The sequence below is a fragment of the Babylonia areolata genome, chromosome 28 (assembly GCF_041734735.1).
Source record: "Babylonia areolata isolate BAREFJ2019XMU chromosome 28, ASM4173473v1, whole genome shotgun sequence".
In the NCBI taxonomy this organism is placed as follows: domain Eukaryota; kingdom Metazoa; phylum Mollusca; class Gastropoda; order Neogastropoda; family Buccinidae; genus Babylonia; species Babylonia areolata.
This window is the reverse complement of record NC_134903.1, coordinates 145,001-168,900: the sequence shown is the minus strand read 5'-3', so window position 1 is coordinate 168,900 and position 23,900 is coordinate 145,001. Positions and strand designations below refer to the sequence as shown.

At 44.1% G+C, this 23,900-nt stretch overlaps 1 protein-coding gene across 1 annotated transcript in view; it reads right to left on the bottom strand.

The window, feature by feature from the left end:
* The window catches only part of LOC143301733 (uncharacterized), a 46,933-nt gene that overhangs the window by 6,221 nt on the left and 16,812 nt on the right, over positions 1 to 23,900 (bottom strand). The window contains exons 6-11 of the mRNA XM_076616121.1: positions 22,517 to 23,900; positions 16,830 to 16,853; positions 12,586 to 12,710; positions 8,893 to 9,018; positions 4,600 to 4,807; positions 2,391 to 2,564 (exon numbers count right to left, since the gene is read on the bottom strand). The exon at positions 22,517 to 23,900 is cut by the window's right edge and continues 548 nt beyond it. Of these exons, the coding sequence (XP_076472236.1) occupies positions 2,391 to 2,564; positions 4,600 to 4,807; positions 8,893 to 9,018; positions 12,586 to 12,710; positions 16,830 to 16,853; positions 22,517 to 23,900 (2,041 nt within the window). The remainder of the gene's footprint in view (positions 1 to 2,390; positions 2,565 to 4,599; positions 4,808 to 8,892; positions 9,019 to 12,585; positions 12,711 to 16,829; positions 16,854 to 22,516) is intronic.

Here is a 23,900-nt window from a genome sequence, read left to right as displayed (position 1 = left end):
CAGGTTACTTGGAAACAAAACAACATGTGGGACAGGTTACTTGGAAACAAAACAACATGGGGGACAGGTCATTTGGAATCAAAACAACATGGGGGACAGGTCACTTGGAAACAAAACATGTGGGACAGGTCATTTGGAAACAAAACAACATGGGGGACAGGTCATTTGGAAACAAAACAACATGGGGGACCGGTCATTTGGAAACAAAACAACATGGTGGACAGGTCATTTGGAATCAAAACAACATGGGGGACCGGTCATTTGGAAACAAAACAACATGGGGGACAGGTCATTTGGAAACAAAACAACATGGGGGACAGGTCATTTGGAAACAAAACAACATGGGGGACAGGTCATTTGGAATCAAAACAACATGGGGGACCGGTCATTTGGAAACAAAACAACATGGGGGACCGGTCATTTGGAAACAAAACAACATGGGGGACAGGTCATTTGGAAACAAAACAACATGGGGGACAGGTCACTTGGAATCAAAACAACATGGGGGACCGGTCACTTGGAAACAAAACAACATGGGGGACAGGTCACTTGGAAACAAAACAACATGGGGGACAGGTCACTTGGAAACAAAACAACATGTGGGACAGGTCACTTGGAAACAAAACAACATGGGGGACAGGTCACTTGGAATCAAAACAACATGTGGGACAGATCACTTGGAATCAAAACATGTGGGACAGCTGGTCATTTGGAATCAAAACAACATGTGGGACCGGTCATTTGGAAACAAAACAACATGGGGGACAGGTCACTTGGAATCAAAACAACAGGTGGGGTTGTACTGGGTCGTAAGTACACGATTGACTCACTGTATCATTATCATAAAAAATTGTGAATTCAGACTTTATATCTGTTAAGAAAACGTATCGTAAGTGTTCATATCCAATACATTTGTCTGGAAAATGATACTCATCTTCTAATACACGACATGTTTTGCATACTCTGACATGTTTTTCTGTATCTGGTATCTGCCTCTTTCTATTTGGAGATCATGTGCGCTTGTGCGAAGTCTGCACATGGCGGTTCTATGCTCAGTTTTTCTTGAGTAGATCAGATATGGTTCAAGTCTGTATTCTTTAGAAACATGTGTGTAGAATGTTAACACAGATTTATTTTCGTTTTTCTGTTTTCTCCAGAAATGTATTTACCGACACTCAAGTTTCTTTAAGATTGCAAACTTTAATCTGTCGACATTCAGTGTACCCTGGTTCAGCCAAATCTGATCAAATCCAAGTGAAGATTTAACACATTTAACAAAATGAAGCCATTTGTTATCTTTAGTGTTTTGCTTTTCAATCATATCATTATAACAATGTTTTATATACGAATTCTCATATGACTTTGTTATATGTATCCAAAACGAAATAATAAGACAGACAATTTTCATGCTCACAGGAAATCATCCCAATTCACCCAGCAGTCGTTTGCAAAATTTGATGTTGAATATTTTCACGAGGAAATGTTAAGCATTTTTCTTAAAGCGAATCTAGTGAGAAAAGAGTGTTTGTGTCTCTTTGTTTTATGGCACAGGGAAACCACAACGTTGCCCCATATGACATGATAGGGGTTATCAAAGAGTCAAACAAGTTGAGCATTGTTTTTACGTTTATGTTTTTGCCTCGAATTGAGCGCCTTAGATAATGAACCGCTTTTGTCGCTTGTCTATCAAGATGAACCTGAAGACATTAAAAACTTCCTTATACATTTACATCGATCGAATGTGTTTATGATATCTTCTTCAATCTTGAAAAAGTGCGGAAGCACAGGATCATGTTTGGAGAATATGACTGCCTTTGTTTTGTCCCCGTTTACTTTGAATCCCCATTGATTGCAATAGTCGTTTAGTCTGTTTAATTTTGTTTGTAATCCATTCTTAGTTGTTGACAGAATAAAATATCATCAGCGAAGAGTAAGCATGGTACTTGAAATGGGCTTGACTCATCGATTTTAGGAGAGTTTGGATCTTGTAGAGAGTTAATAATATCATAAATAAATGATAGTGAAAAGTGTAGGACTGAGTGTATTACCTTGTAGGACTCCTCTTTTAACAGGAATTTCTCGAGAAAGGCAATGATTTGTCCGGGTACATATCGGGTATATATCGAGGTTATACTATCGAAACAAAATCAGCAATGTTATTCTGTCTATTGAAAAGATCGAAGTTATACTGTCTATCCAAACCATGATTCATCATAATTATGAAATGCATAACCTTATAAACTTATACATAAGTTTCAAAATGTATGTCATGTATGTCACAATCATTTATAATGTTTATCAATTATGTATATCACAAATATCAAAGTTCAAAGTAAAAGTGTCTCTGAAAAACATCAGTTTTCCTATCAAGAAAGAAAAAGGTGCCTCACCAATGATGAGGGCTTTGTTCGGGTAGGGTGGGGGGGACTTCAACTCTTGGCTCTCAAACACCGTGTCAATGCCTCTCTCTCGTAACGCCCGAACAAAGCGACAATCTGATTGGTGGATAGGACTTCCGGTGATCATGACGTCTTCTGGCTTCAATCCCTGGCCATCAGCACTCCCTGTCACATGACAGGAACAAGTCATCGTCACTGTCATTGCCATCGATATTTTCTGGTGTTCTTGGTGACGGGACAGGTGGAATTGTTTCACCCCCTAGGAACAAGTCATCGTCATTGTCATCTTTTTCCTTTTGTTCTTGGTGACAGAGGAGATACAGAATAGATTTTCAGTGAAACCTTAATGTACATTGAAGAAACACAGTCTTACATATTATTGTCAGTTTCACAACTGGGTTGTATCCTGAGTGTCGATGACTACACTGAATTATTCCATTTTAATTTATTCCCGCTCCACTTGCCCCTCCCCCATTTCCCCTAACCGCCCCCCTCCATTCCGAACCCAGAACTGCTATCGACCTTTCTTCCGCCCCCCCCCCCCCCCCCCTCCTTTCTGAACCCAGAACTGCTATCGACCTTTCTTTCCCCCTCCCCAACCCCCCACCCCCTCCTTTCTGAACCCAGAATTGCTATCGACCTTTCTTCCGCCCCCCCCCCCTCCTTTCTGAACCGAACCCAGAACTGCTATCGACCTTTCTTCCGCCCCCCCCCCCCCTCCTTTCTGAACCGAACCCAGAACTGCTATCGACCTTTCTTCCGCCCCCCCCCCCCTCCTTTCTGAACCCAGAACTCCTATCGACCTTTCTTTCCCCCACCCCCACCCCGCACCCCCTCCTTTCTGAACCCAGAACTCCTATCGACCTTTCTTTCCCCCACCCCCACCCCGCACCCCCTCCTTTCTGAACCCAGAACTCCTATCGACCTTTCTTTCCCCCTCCCCCACCCCCACCCTGCACCCCCTCCTTTCTGAACCCAGAACTCCTATCGACCTTTCTTTCCCCCTCCCCCACCCCCACCCCGCACCCCCTCCTTTCTGAACCCAGAACTCCTATCGACCTTTCTTTCCCCCACCCCCACTCCGCACCCCCTCCTTTCTGAACCCAGAACTCCTATCGACCTTCCTTTCCCCCACCCCCACCCCCTCCTTTCTGAACCCAGAACTCCTATCGACCTTTCTTTCCCCCACCCCCACCCCGCACCCCCTCCTTTCTGAACCCAGAACTCCTATCGACCTTTCTTTCCCCCTCCCCCCCCCCCCTCCTTTCTGAACCCAGAACTCCTATCGACCTTTCTTTCCCCCACCCCCTCCCCGCACCCCCTCCTTTCTGAACCCAGAACTCCTATCGACCTTCCTTTCCCCCACCCCCACCCCCACCCTGCACCCCCTCCTTTCTGAACCCAGAACTCCTATCGACCTTCCTTTCCCCCACCCCCTCCCCGCACCCCCTCCTTTCTGAACCCAGAACTCCTATCGACCTTCCTTTCCCCCACCCCCTCCCCGCACCCCCTCCTTTCCGAGACTGGGGTGGACATCTGACGAGCGAGAAGATTCCCATTGCATCTCCTCTCCCCCCCCCCCCCCACCTCTCTCTCTCTGTGCTCTTTTCTCTGTTTTCATTCCATCTCCCCCCCCCACCCCCCTCTGCTCTTTTCTCTGTTTTCATTCCATCTCCTCCCCCCCCCCTCTGCTCTTTTCTTTGTTTTCATTCCATCTCCCCCCCCCCCCCCCCGCTCTTTTCTCTGTTTTCATTCCATCTCCTCCCCCCCCCCCTCTGCTCTTTTCTTTGTCTTCAGTCCATCCCCCCCCCCCCTGCTCTTTTCTTTGTTTTCATTCCATCTCCCCCCCGCCCCCCCCCCTGCTCTTTTCTTTGTTTTCATTCCATCTCCCCCCCCCCCCTCTGCTCTTTTCTCTGTTTTCATTCCATCTCCCCCCCCCCCCGCCCCCCCCTGCTCTTTTCTCTGTTTTCATTCCATCTCCCCCCCCCCCCCGCCCCCCCCCCTGCTCTTTTCTCTGTTTTCATTCCATCTCCCCCCCCCCCCCCCCCCCCCTGCTCTTTTCTCTGTTTTCATTCCATCTCCTCCCCCCCCCCCCAGCCCCCACCTCACTCTCTCTCTCTCTCTCTCTCTCTCTCTCTCTCTCTGTGTCCTTTTTTCTTTTTCTTTCTTTTTTTTTTCTTTTTCAAAGCACGGCACGAACCTATGCCCAGCTCGTGCAGCAAGTAATCCGCCAGCGCGTGCCCACAACGCGCACAGTCGTTGACCTCCGTCAGGCACGTGACCTCTTTGACCTCCGTGGAGCACGTGAGGTGGGGGTCATGGTTCAGCCATTTCACAGAGGGCCCGTCAGCTGGCAGGGGGAAGTCACTCTCACTGCCCCGCCACACGTACTGACAGGCCGGGGCGTTCTGGTGCCAGACACACAGCAGCAGTGAACATGAACAATGAACAATGAACATGAACAATGAACACCTGATATCTTCCTTTCACCCTGATGTAGGCGACATGACAGAGCACACGGAGGAAACAGTCGTCTGAATCCAGTCCACTGGACTGCTTACTTTGTTATATACCTGGCTGAACCAGGTCCACTGGACTGCTTACTTTGTTATATACCTGGCTGAACCAGGTCCACTGGACTGCTTACTTGGTTGTTTGGTTGTTTACCTGGCTGAACCCAGTCCATTGGACTGCTTACTTGGTTGTTTGGTTGTTTACCTGGCTGAACCCAGTCCATTGGACTGCTTACTTGGTTGTTTGGTTGTTTACCTGGCTGAACCCAGTCCATTGGACTGCTTGCTTGGTTGTTTGGTTGTTTACCTGGCTGAACCCAGTCCATTGGACTGCTAGCTTGGTTGATTGGTTGTTTACCTGGCTGAACCCAGTCCATTGGACTGCTTACTTTGTTATATACCTGGCTGAACCAGGTCCATTGGACTGCTAGCTTGGTTGTTTACCTGGATGAACCCAGTCCATTGGACTGCTTACTTTGTTATATACCTGGCTGAACCAGGTCCATTGGACTGCTTACTTTGTTGTTTGGTTGTTTACCTGGCTGAACCAGGTCCACTGGACTGCTTGGCCCGTTGATTGATTTCAAAGCCACTCAGGTGATGGAATCGCAGGTGTTACAGGTGACTGAAGACGTTACAATGATGGGATGGAAGGTATTACATGTGACTGATGTTATAATGATGGGATGGAAGGTGTTACAGGTGACTGGTGTTATAATGATGGGATGGAAGGTATTACAGGTGACTGATGTTACAATGATGGGATGGAAGGTGTTACAGGTGACTGATGTTATAATGATGGGATGGAAGGTGTTACAGGTGACTGAAGACGTTACAATGATGGGATGGAAGGTATTACAGGTGACTGATGTTATAATGATGGGATGGAAGGTGTTACAGGTGACTGGTGTTATAATGATGGGATGGAAGGTATTACAGGTGAATAATGTTACAATGATGGGATGGAAGGTATTACAGGTGAATAATGTTACAATGATGGGATGGAAGGTATTACATGTGAATGATGTTACAATGATGGGATGGAAGGTGTTACAGGTGATTGAAGATATTAGAATGATGGGATGGAAGGTATTACAGGTGATTGAAGATATTAGAATGATGGGATGGAAGGTATTACAGGTGATTGAAGATATTAGAATGATGAGATGGAAGGTGTTTCATGTGAATGATGTTACAACTATGGGATGGAAGGTATTACAGGTGAATGATGTTACAATGATGGGATGGAATGTATTACAGGTGATTGAAGATATTAGAATGATGGGATGGAAGGTATTACAGGTGAATGATGTTACAATGATGGGATGGAAGGTATTACAGGTGATTGAAGATATTAGAATGATGGGATGGAAGGTGTTACAGGTGAATGATGTTACAATGATGGGGTGGAAGGTATTACAGGTGAATGATGTTACAATGATGGGATGGAAGGTATTACAGGTGATTGAAGATATTAGAATGATGGGATGGAAGGTATTACAGGTGAATGATGTTACAATGATGGGATGGAAGGTATTACAGGTGATTGAAGATATTAGAATGATGGGATGGAAGGTATTACAGGTGATTGATGTTACAATGATGGGATGGAAGGTATTACAGGTGATTGAAGATATTAGAATGATGGGATGGAAGGTGTTACATGTGAATGATGTTACAATGATGGGGTGGAAGGTATTACAGGTGAATGATGTTACAATGATGGGATGGAAGGTGTTACAGGTGAATGATGTTACAATGATGGGATGGAAGGTGTTACAGGTGAATGATGTTACAATGATGGGATGGAAGGTATTACAGGTGAATGATGTTACAATGATGGGATGGAAGGTATTACAGGTGATTGAAGATATTAGAATGATGGGATGGAAGGTATTACAGGTGAATGATGTTACAATGATGGGATGGAAGGTATTACAGGTGATTGAAGATATTAGAATGATGGGATGGAAGGTGTTACAGGTGAATGATGTTACAATTATGGGATGGACGGTATTACAGGTGATTGAAGATATTAGAATGATGGGATGGAAGGTATTACAGGTGATTGAAGATATTAGAATGATGAGATGGAAGGTGTTACAGGTGAATGATGTTACAATTATGGGATGGACGGTATTACAGGTGATTGAAGATATTAGAATGATGGGATGGAAGGTGTTACAGGTGAATGATGTTACAATTATGGGATGGACGGTATTACAGGTGATTGAAGATATTAGAATGATGGGATGGAAGGTATTACAGGTGATTGAAGATATTAGAATGATGGGATGGAAGGTGTTACAGGTGAATGATGTTACAATGATGGGATGGAAGGTATTACAGGTGATTGAAGATATTAGAATGATGGGATGGAAGGTATTACAGGTGATTGAAGATATTAGAATGATGGGATGGAAGGTATTACAGGTGATTGAAGATATTAGAATGATGGGATGGAAGGTATTACAGGTGATTGAAGATATTAGAATGATGGGATGGAAGGTGTTACAGGTGAATGATGTTACAATGATGGGATGGAAGGTGTTACAGGTGAATGATGTTACAATGATGGGGTGGAAGGTATTACAGGTGAATGATGTTACAATGATGGGATGGAAGGTGTTACAGGTGAATGATGTTACAATGATGGGGTGGAAGGTATTACAGGTGAATGATGTTACAATGATGGGATGGAAGGTATTACAGGTGAATGATGTTACAATGATGGGATGGAAGGTGTTACAGGTGAATGATGTTACAATGATGGGATGGAAGGTATTACAGGTGAATAATGTTACAATGATGGGATGGAAGGTATTACAGGTGATTGAATATATTAGAATGATGGGATGGAAGGTATTACAGGTGATTGAAGATATTAGAATGATGGGATGGAAGGTATTACAGGTGATTGAAGATATTAGAATGATGGGATGGAAGGTATTACAGGTGAATGATGTTACAATGATGGGATGGAAGGTATTACAGGTGATTGAAGATATTAGAATGATGGGATGGAAGGTATTACAGGTGATTGAAGATATTAGAATGATGAGATGGAAGGTGTTACAGGTGAATGATGTTACAATGATGGGATGGAATGTATTACAGGTGATTGAAGATATTAGAATGATGGGATGGAAGGTATTACAGGTGATTGAAGATATTAGAATGATGGGGTGGAAGGTATTACAGGTGAATGATGTTACAATTATGGGATGGAAGGTATTACAGGTGATTGAATATATTAGAATGATGGGATGGAAGGTGTTACATGTGAATGATGTTACAATGATGGGGTGGAAGGTATTACAGGTGATTGAAGATATTAGAATGATGGGATGGAAGGTATTACAGGTGATTGAAGATATTAGAATGATGGGATGGAAGGTGTTACATGTGAATGATGTTACAATGATGGGATGGAAGGTGTTACAGGTGAATGATGTTACAATGATGGGGTGGAAGGTATTATAGGTGACTGATGTTACAATGATGGGATGGAAGGTGTTACAGGTGAATGATGTTACAATGATGGGGTGGAAGGTATTACAGGTGAATGATGTTACAATGATGGGATGGAAGGTGTTACAGGTGAATGATGTTACAATGATGGGATGGAAGGTGTTACAGGTGAATGATGTTACAATGATGGGATGGAAGGTATTACAGGTGATTTATTAGAATGATGGGATGGAAGGTATTACAGGTGATTGAAGGAGTTTAATGAAGATGTTTAAGTGAATAAAGATGTTAAGGTGAATGAAGATGCTAAGGTGTTTGAAGATGTAACAGGTGAATGAAGACGTGACAGGTAAAATGATTTAACGGGTGAATAAATATTCTGCAGGTGAATGACAATGTTAGATATGAATAAAGATGTTACAGGTGAACAAAGAAGTTACAGGTAAATGAAGGTAAAGGTGATGGTGATGCAGTAAATGTGTCACAGTGAGAAACGGATGACGTCACACCTGAACGGAGGCAGCGGCCACACTGAGCACCTCCTGCACCACGGGTGGACACCTGACACACGCCCTCAGCTCCTCCACCCGGAACCCCTCTGGGGCGTACCCCGGGTGGTTTGTGCTCACCCACACCTGTACATCAACGAGGGCCCTTCAACACACACACACACACACACACACACACACACACACACACACACACAGAAGAAGAGAAAGAGAAACAGACAGACGCAGAGGAGAAGACAAAGAGAAACAGACAGACGCAGAGAAAAAGACAAAGAGAAACAGACAGACAAAGAGACGACAAGGCAAAGAGAAACAGACAGACACAGAGACGACAAGGCAAAGAGAAACAGACAGACACAGAGACGACAAGGCAAAGAGAAACAGACAGACACAGAGACGACAAGGCAAAGAGAAACAGACAGACGCAGAGACGACAAGGCAAAGAGAAACAGACAGACACAGAGACGACAAGACAAAGAGAAACAGACACAGAGACGACAAGGCAAAGAGAAACAGACAGACACAGAGACGACAAGGCAAAGAGAAACAGACAGACACAGAGACGACAAGGCAAAGAGAAACAGACAGACACAGAGAAAAAGACAAAGAGAAACAGACAGACACAGAGACGACAAGGCAAAGAGAAACAGACAGACACAGAGACAAGGCAAAGAGAAACAGACAGACACAGAGAAAAAGACAAAGAGAAACAGACAGACACAGAGACGACAAGGCAAAGAGAAACAGACAGACACAGAGAAAAAGACAAAGAGAAACAGACAGACACAGAGAAAAAGACAAAGAGAAACAGACAGACACAGAGACGACAAGGCAAAGAGAAACAGACAGACACAGAGACGAAGGCAAAGAGAAACAGACAGACACAGAGACGACAAGGCAAAGAGAAACAGACAGACACAGAGACGAAGGCAAAGAGAAACAGACACAGAGACGACAAGGCAAAGAGAAACAGACAGACACAGAGACGACAAGGCAAAGAGAAACAGACAGACACAGAGACGACAAGGCAAAGAGAAACAGACAGACACAGAGAAAAAGACAAAGAGAAACAGACAGACGCAGAGACGACAAGGCAAAGAGAAACAGACAGACACAGAGACGACAAGACAAAGAGAAACAGACAGACGCAGAGACGACAAGGCAAAGAGAAACAGACAGACAAAGAGAAAAAGACAAAGAGAAACAGACAGACACAGAGAAAAAGACAAAGAGAAACAGACAGACACAGAGACGACAAGGCAAAGAGAAACAGACAGACACAGAGAAAAAGACAAAGAGAAACAGACAGACACAGAGAAAAAGACAAAGAGAAACAGACAGACACAGAGACGACAAGACAAAGAGAAACAGACAGACGCAGAGAAAAAGACAAAGAGAAACAGACAGACACAGAGACGACAAGACAAAGAGAAACAGACGCAGAGACGACAAGGCAAAGAGAAACAGACAGACACAGAGACGACAAGGCAAAGAGAAACAGACAGACACAGAGAAAAAGACAAAGAGAAACAGACAGACGCAGAGACGACAAGACAAAGAGAAACAGACAGACGCAGAGACGACAAGGCAAAGAGAAACAGACAGACGCAGAGACGACAAGGCAAAGAGAAACAGACAGACGCAGAGACGACAAGACAAAGAGAAACAGACAGACGCAGAGACGACAAGGCAAAGAGAAACAGACAGACGCAGAGACAAGGCAAAGAGAAACAGACAGACGCAGAGACGACAAGACAAAGAGAAACAGACAGACGCAGAGACGACAAGACAAAGAGAAACAGACAGACGCAGAGACGACAAGACAAAGAGAAACAGACAGACGCAGAGACGACAAGGCAAAGAGAAACAGACAGACGCAGAGACGACAAGGCAAAGAGAAACAGACAGACGCAGAGACGACACGACAAATTCTAGAATGCCCACGGTGTGAGCTTATCACAGTATCAGTATCAGTAGCTCAAGGAGGCGTCACTGCGTTCGGTCAAATCCATATACGCTACACCACATCTGCGAAGCAGATGCCTGACCAGCAGCGTAACCCAACGCGTTTAGTCAGGCCTTGAGAGAAGAAGAAAAATAAATAAATAAATAAATGAATAAATAAATAGATAAATAAATAAATTTAAAAAAATTCTTTAATTAATTAATTAAAATAAAATAAAAAATATATAATAAATAAATAAATAAAAAATAAGACAAAGAGAAACAGACAGGTTAAAAAGAACGAAAATCGGAATTATCTTTTGTCTGTCCACCACTCTCTCTGCCAATCTGTCTACATCCATCTGTCTACCTGTCTGTCTGTCTGTGTCTCTCTTTCTTTCTCTCTCTCACTCCGTCTCCCCCCTTCCTTTCCTCTCTCTCTCTCTCTCTCTCTCTCTCTCTCTCTCTCCCTCTCTTTCTCTCTCTCTCCCTCCCTTTCTCTCTCTCTCTCCCTCCCTCTCTCTGGTCTGGTCACACATCAATGTTATGTAAAACTATTTCCAAAAATGTATATCAACTTTCTAAATTATAACATTTTTTTAAATTTACATACTTGAAAAAAAATTTTTCACACCAACATTGAATCTTATATAAACTATGCCTCAAATGTCTGGGATTCAGCGAGTGATAACATCCTAAAACCACTCATAAGATTTCATAGGCGTGCTCTTAAATCATTTATTCTAAAATCTTCCTTGGTTACATAGAACTTGATATATTGTCATTGAAAATTAAACTTAAATATAATAAAGCCATATTTATATTCAAAATATTATCAGGTTATGCCCCACCCTCTCTCATAAGTAATTTCTCATTAAATAGTCACTGTCACACACATAAAATAACCTTGCCTCGGCCAAGAATTGATCTTTATAAAACAAGACTCACATACTCTAGTGGATATTTATGGAATTCTATTTCATCTACACTTAATATAAACTCCAGTATCAGTGTCTTCAAAAGACTATATCATAAACATATAACGTCAGAGCTACGTTCTATGAATTCTTGACGTTAATGAGACTGATAAACAAATGATGTATTCTCAATATCCTTGTCTATCTCCCTTCTTCCTTCCCTCTCTCTCTCTCTCAACAGTTTTCCTCTCTCTCCTTCTTCGTATCTCTTCCTCCCTTACCCTCCTCCTTCCCTCTCTCCTTCACACATAAACATACTGTGTTATTTTGTGGGGAATTGTGTATTTTCTATACCATTTATTTGTTCTTGTTGTTGTTGCTATGCGATGTGTATTCCCCCCCCCCCTTTTTTTCAGTCTTCTTGTATCTCCTAGATTAGTTTATACGTTTTCTTTACGAGGGTAGGATGAAAACAGGCCGATAAGTGCCTATTCCTTTTCCTTCAATAAAAAAAGTTTCGATTTCGATTTAGTTTTCGATTTCTCTCTCCCGTCGCAAATCTCTTCTTAGTTCATATTGTTTCATTTCTGTTTTTTCCTTTCTGTTCCATTTTATCTGTTTCTCACCATTCGTTCTGATAAGTACATTCTATGTCACTGGAGCTTTTCAGCTAATGACATTAAACATTTCAGTGTTCAGTGTTCTCTCTCTCCCTGTCTCTCTGTCTCTCTCTCTCCCTGTCTCCCTCTCTCCCCCTCTCCCCCCTCTCTCTCTGTCTCTCCCCCCCCCCCTCTCTCTCTCTGTCTCTCTATGTGTCTATCTCTCTGTTCACCGACAGATCCCGTTCCCTCAGTGCGGACAGCAGGGAGTCCGTGAGGAAGAAGTGCAGGTTGTTGTGGGCGTGATAGTAGTGACCCAGTGACCCCTTCATGGCTCTGTCCGCCTCCTCCAGCATCCCTGGACACATCAAACACACCTGGACACACCAAACACACCTGGACACATCAAACACACCTGGACACATCAAACACACCTGGACACACCAAACACACCTGGACACATCAAACACACCTGGACACACCAAACACACCTGGACACATCAAACACACCTGGACACATCAAACACACCTGGACACATCAAACACACCTGGACACATCAAACACACCTGGACACACCAAACACACCTGGACACACCAAACACACGGACACATCAAACACACCTGGACACATCAAACACACCTGGACACACCAAACACACCTGGACACATCAAACACACCTGGACACACCAAACACACCTGGACACATCAAACACACCTGGACACACCAAACACACGGACACATCAAACACACCTGGACACACCAAACACACCTGGACACATCAAACACACCTGGACACACCAAACACACCTGGACACATCAAACACACCTGGACACACCAAACACACCTGGACACATCAAACACACCTGGACACACCAAACACACGGACACATCAAACACACCTGGACACATCAAACACACCTGGACACACCAAACACACGGACACATCAAACACACCTGGACACATCAAACACACCTGGACACATCAAACACACGGACACACCAAACACACCTGGACACACCAAACACACCTGGACCAAACACACCTGGACCAAACACACCTGGACACACCAAACACACGGACACACTGGACACACCAAACACACTTGGACCAAACACACCTGGACACATCAAACACACCTGGACTAAACACACCTGGACACATCAAACACACCTGGACCAAACACACCTGGACACATCAAACACACCTGGACAAAACACACCTGGACACATCAAACACACCTGGACTAAACACACCTGGACACATCAAACACACCTGGACACATCAAACACACCTGGACACATCAAACACACGGACACACCAAACACACCTGGACACACCAAACACACCTGGACACACCAAACACACGGACACACCAAACACACCTGGACACACCAAACACACGAACACACCAAACACACCTGGACACACCAAACACACCTGGACCAAACACACCTGGACACATCAAACACACCTGGACACATCAAACACACTTGGACACACCAAACATACCTGGACATATCAAACACACCTGGACACATCAAACACACCTGGACACACCACACATACCTCGACACATCAAACACACTTGGACACACCAAACATACCTGGACATATCAAACACACCTGGACACATCAAACACACCTGGACACATCAAACACACCTGGACACGTGGACACACCATAACACAAATGGACACACCAAACACACGTGGACACACCATAACAAAACTGGACACACCAAACACACAAACACACATGGACACACCGCGACACACCACAACACACTTGGACACACCAAACACACCGCAACACACCTGGACACACCACAACACACCTGTAGACACCAAACACACCTGGACACAACACAACACACCTGTAGTCACCAAACACACCTGGACACACCACTACACACCTGTAGACACCAAACACACCTGGACACACCAAAACACACCTGGACACACCACAAAACACCTGTAGACACCAAACACACCTGGACACACCACAACACACCTGGACACACCAAACACACATGGACACAACACAACACACCTGGACACACCAAACACACCTGGACACAACACAACACACCTGTAGACACCAAACACACCTGGACACACCACAACACACCTGGACACACCACAACACACCTGTAGACACCAAACACACCTGGACGCACCACAAAACACCTGTAGACACCAAACACACCTGGACACAACACAACTCACCTGTAGACACCAAACACACCTGGACACACCACAACACACCTGGACACACCACAACACACCTGTAGACACCAAACACACCTGGACACACCACAACACACCTGGACACATCAAACACACCTGGACACATCAAACACACCTGGACACACCAAACACACCTGGACACATCAAACACACCTGGACACACCAAACACACCTGGACACATCAAACACACCTGGACACACCAAAGACACGGACACATCAAACACACCTGGACACATCAAACACACCTGGACACACCAAACACACGGACACATCAAACACACCTGGACACATCAAACACACCTGGACACATCAAACACACCTGGACTAAACACACCTGGACACATCAAACACACCTGGACACACCAAACACACCTGGACACACCAAACACACCTGGACCAAACACACCTGGACCAAACACACCTGGACACACCAAACACACGGACACACTGGACACACCAAACACACTTGGACCAAACACACCTGGACACATCAAACACACCTGGACTAAACACACCTGGACACATCAAACACACCTGGACCAAACACACCTGGACACATCAAACACACCTGGACAAAACACACCTGGACACATCAAACACACCTGGACTAAACACACGTGGACACATCAAACACACCTGGACACATCAAACACACCTGGACACACCAAACACACGGACACACCAAACACACCTGGACACACCAAACACACCTGGACACATCAAACACACCTGGACACATCAAACACACCTGGACACACCAAACACACGGACACACCAAACACACCTGGACACACCAAACACACCTGGACACACCAAACACACGGACACACCAAACACACCTGGACACACCAAACACACCTGGACACACCAAACACACGGACACACCAAACACACCTGGACACACCAAACACACCTGGACCAAACACACCTGGACACATCAAACACACCTGGACACATCAAACACACTTGGACACACCAAACATACCTGGACATATCAAACACACCTGGACACATCAAACACACCTGGACACACCACACATACCTCGACACATCAAACACACTTGGACACACCAAACATACCTGGACATATCAAACACACCTGGACACATCAAACACACCTGGACACATCAAACACACCTGGACACGTGGACACACCATAACACAAATGGACACACCAAACACACGTGGACACATCATAACAAAACTGGACACACCAAACACACAAACACACATGGACACACCGCGACACACCACAACACACTTGGACACACCAAACACACCTTAACACACCGCAACACACCTGGACACACCACAACACACCTGTAGACACCAAACACACCTGGACACAACACAACACACCTGTAGACACCAAACACACCTGGACACACCAAACACACCTGGACACACCACAACACACCTGGACACACCAAACACACCTGGACACAACACAACACACCTAGACACACCAAACACACCTGGACACAACACAACACACCTGTAGACACCAAACACACCTGGACACAACACAACACACCTGTAGACACCAAACACACCTGGACACACCACTACACACCTGTAGACACCAAACACACCTGGACACACCAAACACACCTGGACACACCACAACACACCTGGACACACCAAACACACCTGGACACAACACAACACACCTAGACACACCAAACACACCTGGACACAACACAACACACCTGTAGACACCAAACACACCTGGACACACCACAACACACCTGGACACACCACAACACACCTGGACACACCACAACACACCTGTAGACACCAAACACACCTGGACACACCACAAAACACCTGTAGACACCAAACACACCTGGACACAACTCACCTGTAGACACCAAACACACCTGGACACAACACAACACACCTGGACACACCACAACACACCTGTAGACACCAAACACACCTGGACACAACACAACACACCTGGACACACCACAACACACCTGTAGACACCAAACACACCTGGACACACCACAACACACCTGGACACACCGAACACACCTGGACACAACACAACACACCTGTAGACACCAAACACACCTGGACACACCACAACACACCTGGACACACCACAACACACCTGTAGACACCAAACACACCTGGACACACCACAACACACCTGGACACACCACAACACACCTGTAGACACCACAATACACCTGGACACAACACAACACACCTGGACATACCTGGACACACCACACCTGTAGACACTGGACACACCAAAACACACCTGGACACACCAAACACACCTGGACACACCACAACACACCTGTAGACACCAAACACACCTTGACACACAGTAACATACCACAACACAACTGGAGTTTTCATCAAGTTTACTTATTGGGTCTTTTTATCGTCCTCCTAATTCACCAGTAAATTATTGGCAATTAATTAGTGATAGTATTAATAAAGCAAACAGTACGTCAAGTAAGTTCGTAATATTTGGAGATTTTAATACTGACTTCTTGAACAGACCATCACAGCACTTCCTTGATATATTAAACCTATATGACTTGCATCAATTGACCAACCAACCTACACGGGTGACTGAAACTACCAGTACTTGTTTAGATTTGATAATAACCCAAAGGCCACAAATCATCCAATCTGTTGATGTCTTATCCCCCATCTGTAGTGACCACAGTGTTCCTTGTGTTTCTATAAAGAATTCAGTTACTGGAAAAACTTCATTTAAGAGGACTATCTATAACTACAAGAAGTTAGATGTGGAAAAATTACAACGTTTACTATTAGGGATCAATTGGGATATTGTATTGTCCAAGGAAACTGTGGATGAAAGTGCAGAACTGTTTAGTGAAATTTTACTTGATATAGCTAAATCATGCATGCCTTTCAAGCAGGTTAAAATCTGCTCTGGTAATACACTATGGATGACCGATGAAATTCTATTCTTAATTGAACAACGTAAAGACCTCCACAAGAAAGCAAAAAGAAGCAATTTACCAGGAGACTGGCAAAGTTTCCGTCAGTTTAGGAATTTTGTAGTATCAAAAGTTAGAAATAGGAAAATAGAATACTTAATAATAATAATAATAATAATGGATACTTATATAGCACACTATCCAGAAATCTGCTCTAGGTGCTTTACAAAAACGCTTTTGATAACATAAAACATTATATCTATGTTACATACACACACCAAAATGTGACCACACACACACACACACACGCACGCACGCACGTACGCGCACACACACACGCACGCACGCACACACACACACACACTGCATACATACATTTTAACATACATGTGTATCTAACAGCTACCCTAACAAATACGCACACATAGGCAGGCACAAACTTACATAAACACACGCACACACAATACACATTCATATACATGCATGTAGTTGTGGACCTGCCACAATTGAACTTATTGCTGAGGGAAAAGGTGAGTTTTGAGACGAGATTTAAAAGATGCGAGGGAATCAGAGTGACGGAGGTTATCAGGGAGCTTGTTCCACGTCTTTGGCGATTGAAAAGAAAACGATCTGTGTCCATAGGTCTTACTTCTGACGTGAGGTATCCTGAGAAGTCGAGTATCAGAGGAAGAACGGAGCTGGCGAGACGGGGTATAGATATGGATGAGTTCAGAAAGATACTTGGGGCCAGATCCGTTGACTGCAGAAAAGGTCAGAGTGGATAGCTTATAGTCTATTCGATCAGAAACAGGCAACCAGTGGAGAGACTGAAAGAGTGGAGAAACATGGTCAAATTTAGAAGCTCTGCAAATGAGTCTGGCAGCGTTATTCTGAATTCGTTGGAGTCTGTCTAACAGGTATTTGGGAAGGCCGGCCAAAAGAGAGTTGCAGTAATCCAATCTTGAGAGAACCAGAGAGCATACAAGTGTCTTGGTTGCATCGGTTGAGAGATAGTGGCGGATAGAGCTGATTCTACGCAGTTCCAAATAGGCAACTTTACAGATATTCGAAATGTGCTGTTGGAAGGAAAGAGACTGGTCCAGGATTACACCAAGACTGCGAACAGAGGGAGAAAGTGAAACAGGTGTGCTATTGATCAGAACAGAGTCAGGAAAGGAAGGATGTTGACGAAACTTCTTTGGACAGGTTATCATCAATTCAGTCTTATCATCATTTAATTGCAGCTTGTTGAGAGTCATCCAGTCCTTTAGGCCAGCAATGCACTCCTGTGTTTGAGTCACCAGTGCATTAAATTCAGCTATGGAAGCCGACTGATAAAGTTGTGTGTCATCAGCAAAGCTCTCATGCGACATCGCATGATGACTGATGACATCCGACACAGGAGCCGCATACAGCACGAAAAGAACAGGACCTAGGACGGACCCTTGTGGGACACCATATTTCAAGGCAGATATTCTAGAGTATGTACCATTTACACACACTTTCTGTGTACGATCTGACAGGTAAGACGTGATCCATGCTAGTGCAGTGTCACGAATACCAAAGGAAGTTTTAAGTCTGTTCAAGAGGATAGAGTGGTCGATAGTGTCAAAAGCTGCTGACAAATCTAAGAGAGCGAGAACAGATATCTTATCCTCATCAAATCCCGAAAGCAAATCATTCACTATTCTAAGAAGGGCTGTTTCGCAACTATGACCACGTCTATAAGCTGACTGGTGGGAATTAAGTAAGCCATTCTGCTCCAGATGAGCTAAGAGCTGAGACAATATGATCTTTTCTAGCAGTTTTGATAAAAATGACAGATTAGAGACAGGTCGATAATTTTTCAAGCAATTATGATCCAAAGATGGTTTCTTGATGAGTGGACGTACAATAGAAGAATTGAATAAAAAGGCTTCTGATCCTTCACAATTTGGTAACAAAAATTGGTGGCACTTGGTTAAGTCGTTTATGAGTAAGAAGGGTGTCGATTCAGATGAAATACCACCGTTATTATTTAACGATAAGATGTACTACACAAATAAAGATAAAGCTAACATATTTAACGGATATTTTGTTAAACAGTCTACGATAGAATCTAGCAATAGTACTCTTCCAGTCATCCCTATGTTAGAAACTGAAATATCTGAATTAAGTTTAACAGTCCCAGAAGTGACTGAGGTATTACAAACATTAAACAAAAACAAAGCAGCTGGGCCAGATCTTATACATAACAGATTACTCACTGCATCTGCCCACATTATATCTGAACCACTAACCAAACTATTTAATAAATGTTTGGATCAAGGCAGGTTTCCATTGCTTTGGAAAATTGCACATGTGACACCTTTACATAAAAAATGTGAAAGGGAGCTGTGCTCAAATTACCGTCCCATCTCATTATTAAGCTGTGTAGGTAAAGTACTAGAAAAATGTATTCACAGACACGTATATCACTATCTTACAATAAATAGTATCATTACACATGCACAATCTGGATTTATTCCTGGTGATTCAACTGTTAACCAATTAATAAATATTTATGATGATTTATGTGGTGCTTATGACCAAGGTATCCCGACCCAAGTTGTATATTTTGATATTTCAAAGGCTTTTGATCGGGTGTGGCACGCGGGTCTTTTATTAAAGTTAAACGCCATTGGTATACGTGGCAAATTACTAGACCTCTTTCAAGACTATCTGTCACAACGATTCCAGACTAGTGTTAAGGGGTGAAAAATCAGATTTACAGTTAGTACCTGCAGGTGTTCCACAGGGATCTGTACTGGGCCCTCTGCTTTTTCTAGTGTATATAAATGACATAATTACAGATATTGAATCTGTTATAAAACTTTTTGCTGATGACACTAGTTTATATTTAGCACTTTCAGATCCACATATTAGAGCAGAAATAATTACCTCTGATTTGGAGAGAATTGTGGAGTGGGCAAATAGATGGAAAGTAAAATTCAATGAAGGAAAAACAGATCTGCTAAATATAATCCGTGTTAATCAACAAGCCTTACCCTTGGTATTCAATGAGAACATCCTTCAAAATGTCAGTACGCATAAACACCTTGGCGTCATTTTACAAGATGATTGTAAATGGGGGGAACATATTAACGGTATTGCCAGTAAGGTAAGAATGTTGATTTCTTGCTTGAAATATTACAAATATAAATTAAACAGAAAAGCATTAGAGACCATGTATAAATCATTTATTTTACCTCATTTTGATTACGCAGATATTCTGTGGGATAATTGCAGTGATGCTCAGTCAAACATGTTAGAATCACTTCATTTAGAAGCTATAAGAATCATAGTAGGAGCAGTAAAAGGAACAAGTCATACAAAATTGCATGAAGAGTCAGGTTTATGTTCTTTAAAGGAACGTAGACAAAGACACAAACTAATACAATATCACAAAATGGTGCACGGTAACTGTCCAAACTACTTGTCTGACCTCACACCCCCTCTAGTTTCAGATAATAATCCTTACCACAGACGAAGACCACTTGAGAGAGCTGTGCCACATTGTAAAACCAACTTATACTCTGATTCATTTATTCCATCTACAACCAAACTATGGAACAGTGTCCCTGATAACATAAAATGTAGTGATTCTTTAAGCCTGTTAAAAAGATATATTTCCTCTAGTGACACAGCCGTCCCCCCACATTATTACATTGGTAACAGAGAAGAACAAATTCATCATTGTAGACTTCGCTTAAATATGAGTAATCTTAACCAAGATTTGTTTGATCGTCATCTTCGACTGGATACAAATTGGTCTTGTGGATATCCTGCAGAGACAGTTGAACACTTTCTTTTACACTGCCCAAATTACAACAATATAAGAGAGAATACAATTGCTACTCTCCCTGCAAATAGTACAAACTTAAATACGTTATTACGAGGTGACCGAGTTATTAGTTCCCTTGCGAATGAACACATATTCTTGACTGTACAAGACTTTATTGAACAATCAAAAAGATTCAAGTCTTAAATGATTCACAATGAAATATTCTCTGCAGTTATAGTGAACAGTTATTTTGATGAATGGCCCCGGTTTCACTCTGTAATCTCTCTCTCTCTCTCTCTCTCTCTCTCTCTCTCTCCCCCATTGCATTACTCCTTAGGTGATGTTCACTTTCCAGTGTGTTATTATTGTTGCTACTATGTTAGTATTAGTATTATCATTAAAATTTTCATTGTTGTTGTTGTCAGTGGTAGTTGCGGTAATAGTAGTTTGGTTTTTTGGGGGGGGGGGGTTTGGTGTTTTTGTTGTTGTTTTTTCTTGTTTAGTTTAGTTTTGTCTTGCACTTCAACCTTCTTTTCATTGTCAAATAATGTATTTTCGCCATTGCGTTTATGTATTGCTTGTTGCATATGAACGAGCACGATATAAGCTCATGCTTGTTGTTGCTCAAGTCTTATTAACTGAACGCTGTATTGCACCTTGTTTCTTGATATTAAAAATGTTTACACCAACACAACTGGACACTCCGCAACACACCAAACACACCTGAACACACCTGAACACACCTGGACACACAACATCACACAATAACACACAACCCATCTGACACACCACAACACAGTACAGACGTGCCTTCAATGTAACAGACATCTGTCACGTGACACACAGTATAGACGTACCTTCAATGTAGCAGATATCTGTCACGTGACACACAGTATAGACGTACCTTCAATGTAGCAGATATCTGTCACGTGACACACAGTACAGACGTGCCTTCAATGTAGCAGATATCTGTCACGTGACACACAGTACTGACGTACCTTCAGTGTAGCAGATATCTGTCACGTGACACACAGTACAGACGTACCTTCAATGTAGCAGACATCTGTCACGTGACACACAGTACAGACGTACCTTCAATGTAGCAGACATCTGTCACGTGACACACAGTACTGACGTACCTTCAATGTAGCAGACGTCTGTCACGTGACACACAGTACTGACGTACCTTCAATGTAGCAGACGTCTGTCACGTGACAGCTGTTCAGTCCGTGATCCACGCTGTTGCAGAGCTGCTCCACCTCAGCATGCAGAGTGTGACTGGACACCAACATCCTCCCCCAGTCCTGCCTGTGCATCACTCCGGGGCCCCCCTCCGTTGGCACCAGCTGCCCCAGTCTGGAGGACAAGTACCTCAGTCTCTTCTTCATGCTCTGCAGCATCTCCCTCACGGCCTCCAACCTCTCCCTCTCCTGCTTCACGTGCTCTGTTCCTTGCCTATCCACGTCTTCTGTTCCCTGCTTCACGTGCTTTGTTCCTTGCTCATCTACGTCTTCTGTTTCCTGCTTCACGTGTTCTGTTCCCTGCTTCACGTGCTCTGTTCCTTGCTCATCTACGTCTTCTGTTTCCTGCTTCACGTGTTCTGTTCCCTGCTTCACGTGCTCTGTTCCTTGCTTATCCACGTGTTCTGTTTCCTGCTTCACTTGTTCTGTTTCCTGCTTCACGTGCTCTGTTCCTTGCTTATCCACGTGTTCTGTTTCCTGCTTCACGTGCTCTGTTCCTTGCTTATCCACTTGTTCTGTTTCCTGCTTCACGTGCTCCGTTTCCCGCTTGAGGTCTTCTGTTCCCTTCACGTCTTCTGTTCCCTGCTTGACGTCTTCGGTTCCCTGCTTGACGTCCACTGTTCCCTTCACGTCTTCTGTTCCCTTCACGTCTTCTGTTCCCTGCTTGACGTCTTCTGTTCCCTGCTTGACGTCTTCTGCTCCCTTCACGTCTTCTGTTCCCTGCTTGACGTTTGCGGTTCCCTTCACGTCTTCTGTTCCCTGCTTGACGTCTTCTGTTCCCTGCTTGACGTCTTCTGTTCCCTGCTTGACGTCTTCGGTTCCCTTCACGTCTTCTGTTCCCTTCACGTCTTCTGTTCCCTGCTTGTTGCTCCTGTCTGGGTCTTTCTCTTTCCTGTCCGCCATGTCTTCTTCCTTGTGGCGAGACTCCACTCGCCTCAGGACCTCCAGGTATTTGGCCTTGATGGTCTGCAGGTCGTAGAGTCCGTCAGCCAGATACTTCAGCTGCATTTCCGGCGTCACCACCTTCTGCATCTCGTCCAGCAGGAAGAAGAGTTGTCGCCCCGTGTGCTGCATCAGGAGGTGGTCCAGAAGCCGGGGGATGTCCGTGTCGTTGGTCACCGTCTGCAGGACGACGTGGTCAGCCAGGGTCCGCGCCGCTTCCAGCTTCCTCTGCCTCACCCGCTGCCTCCTCCTGGCGTTCTTGGCTGTCTTCCTCCCAGGACAGTCCTTCCCTTCAGGGACCCCCTCCTCCTCCTCCTTCCCCCCAGGACAGTCCTTCCTTTCAGGGACCTCCTCCTCCTTCCCCTTCCCCCCAGGACAGTCCTTCCT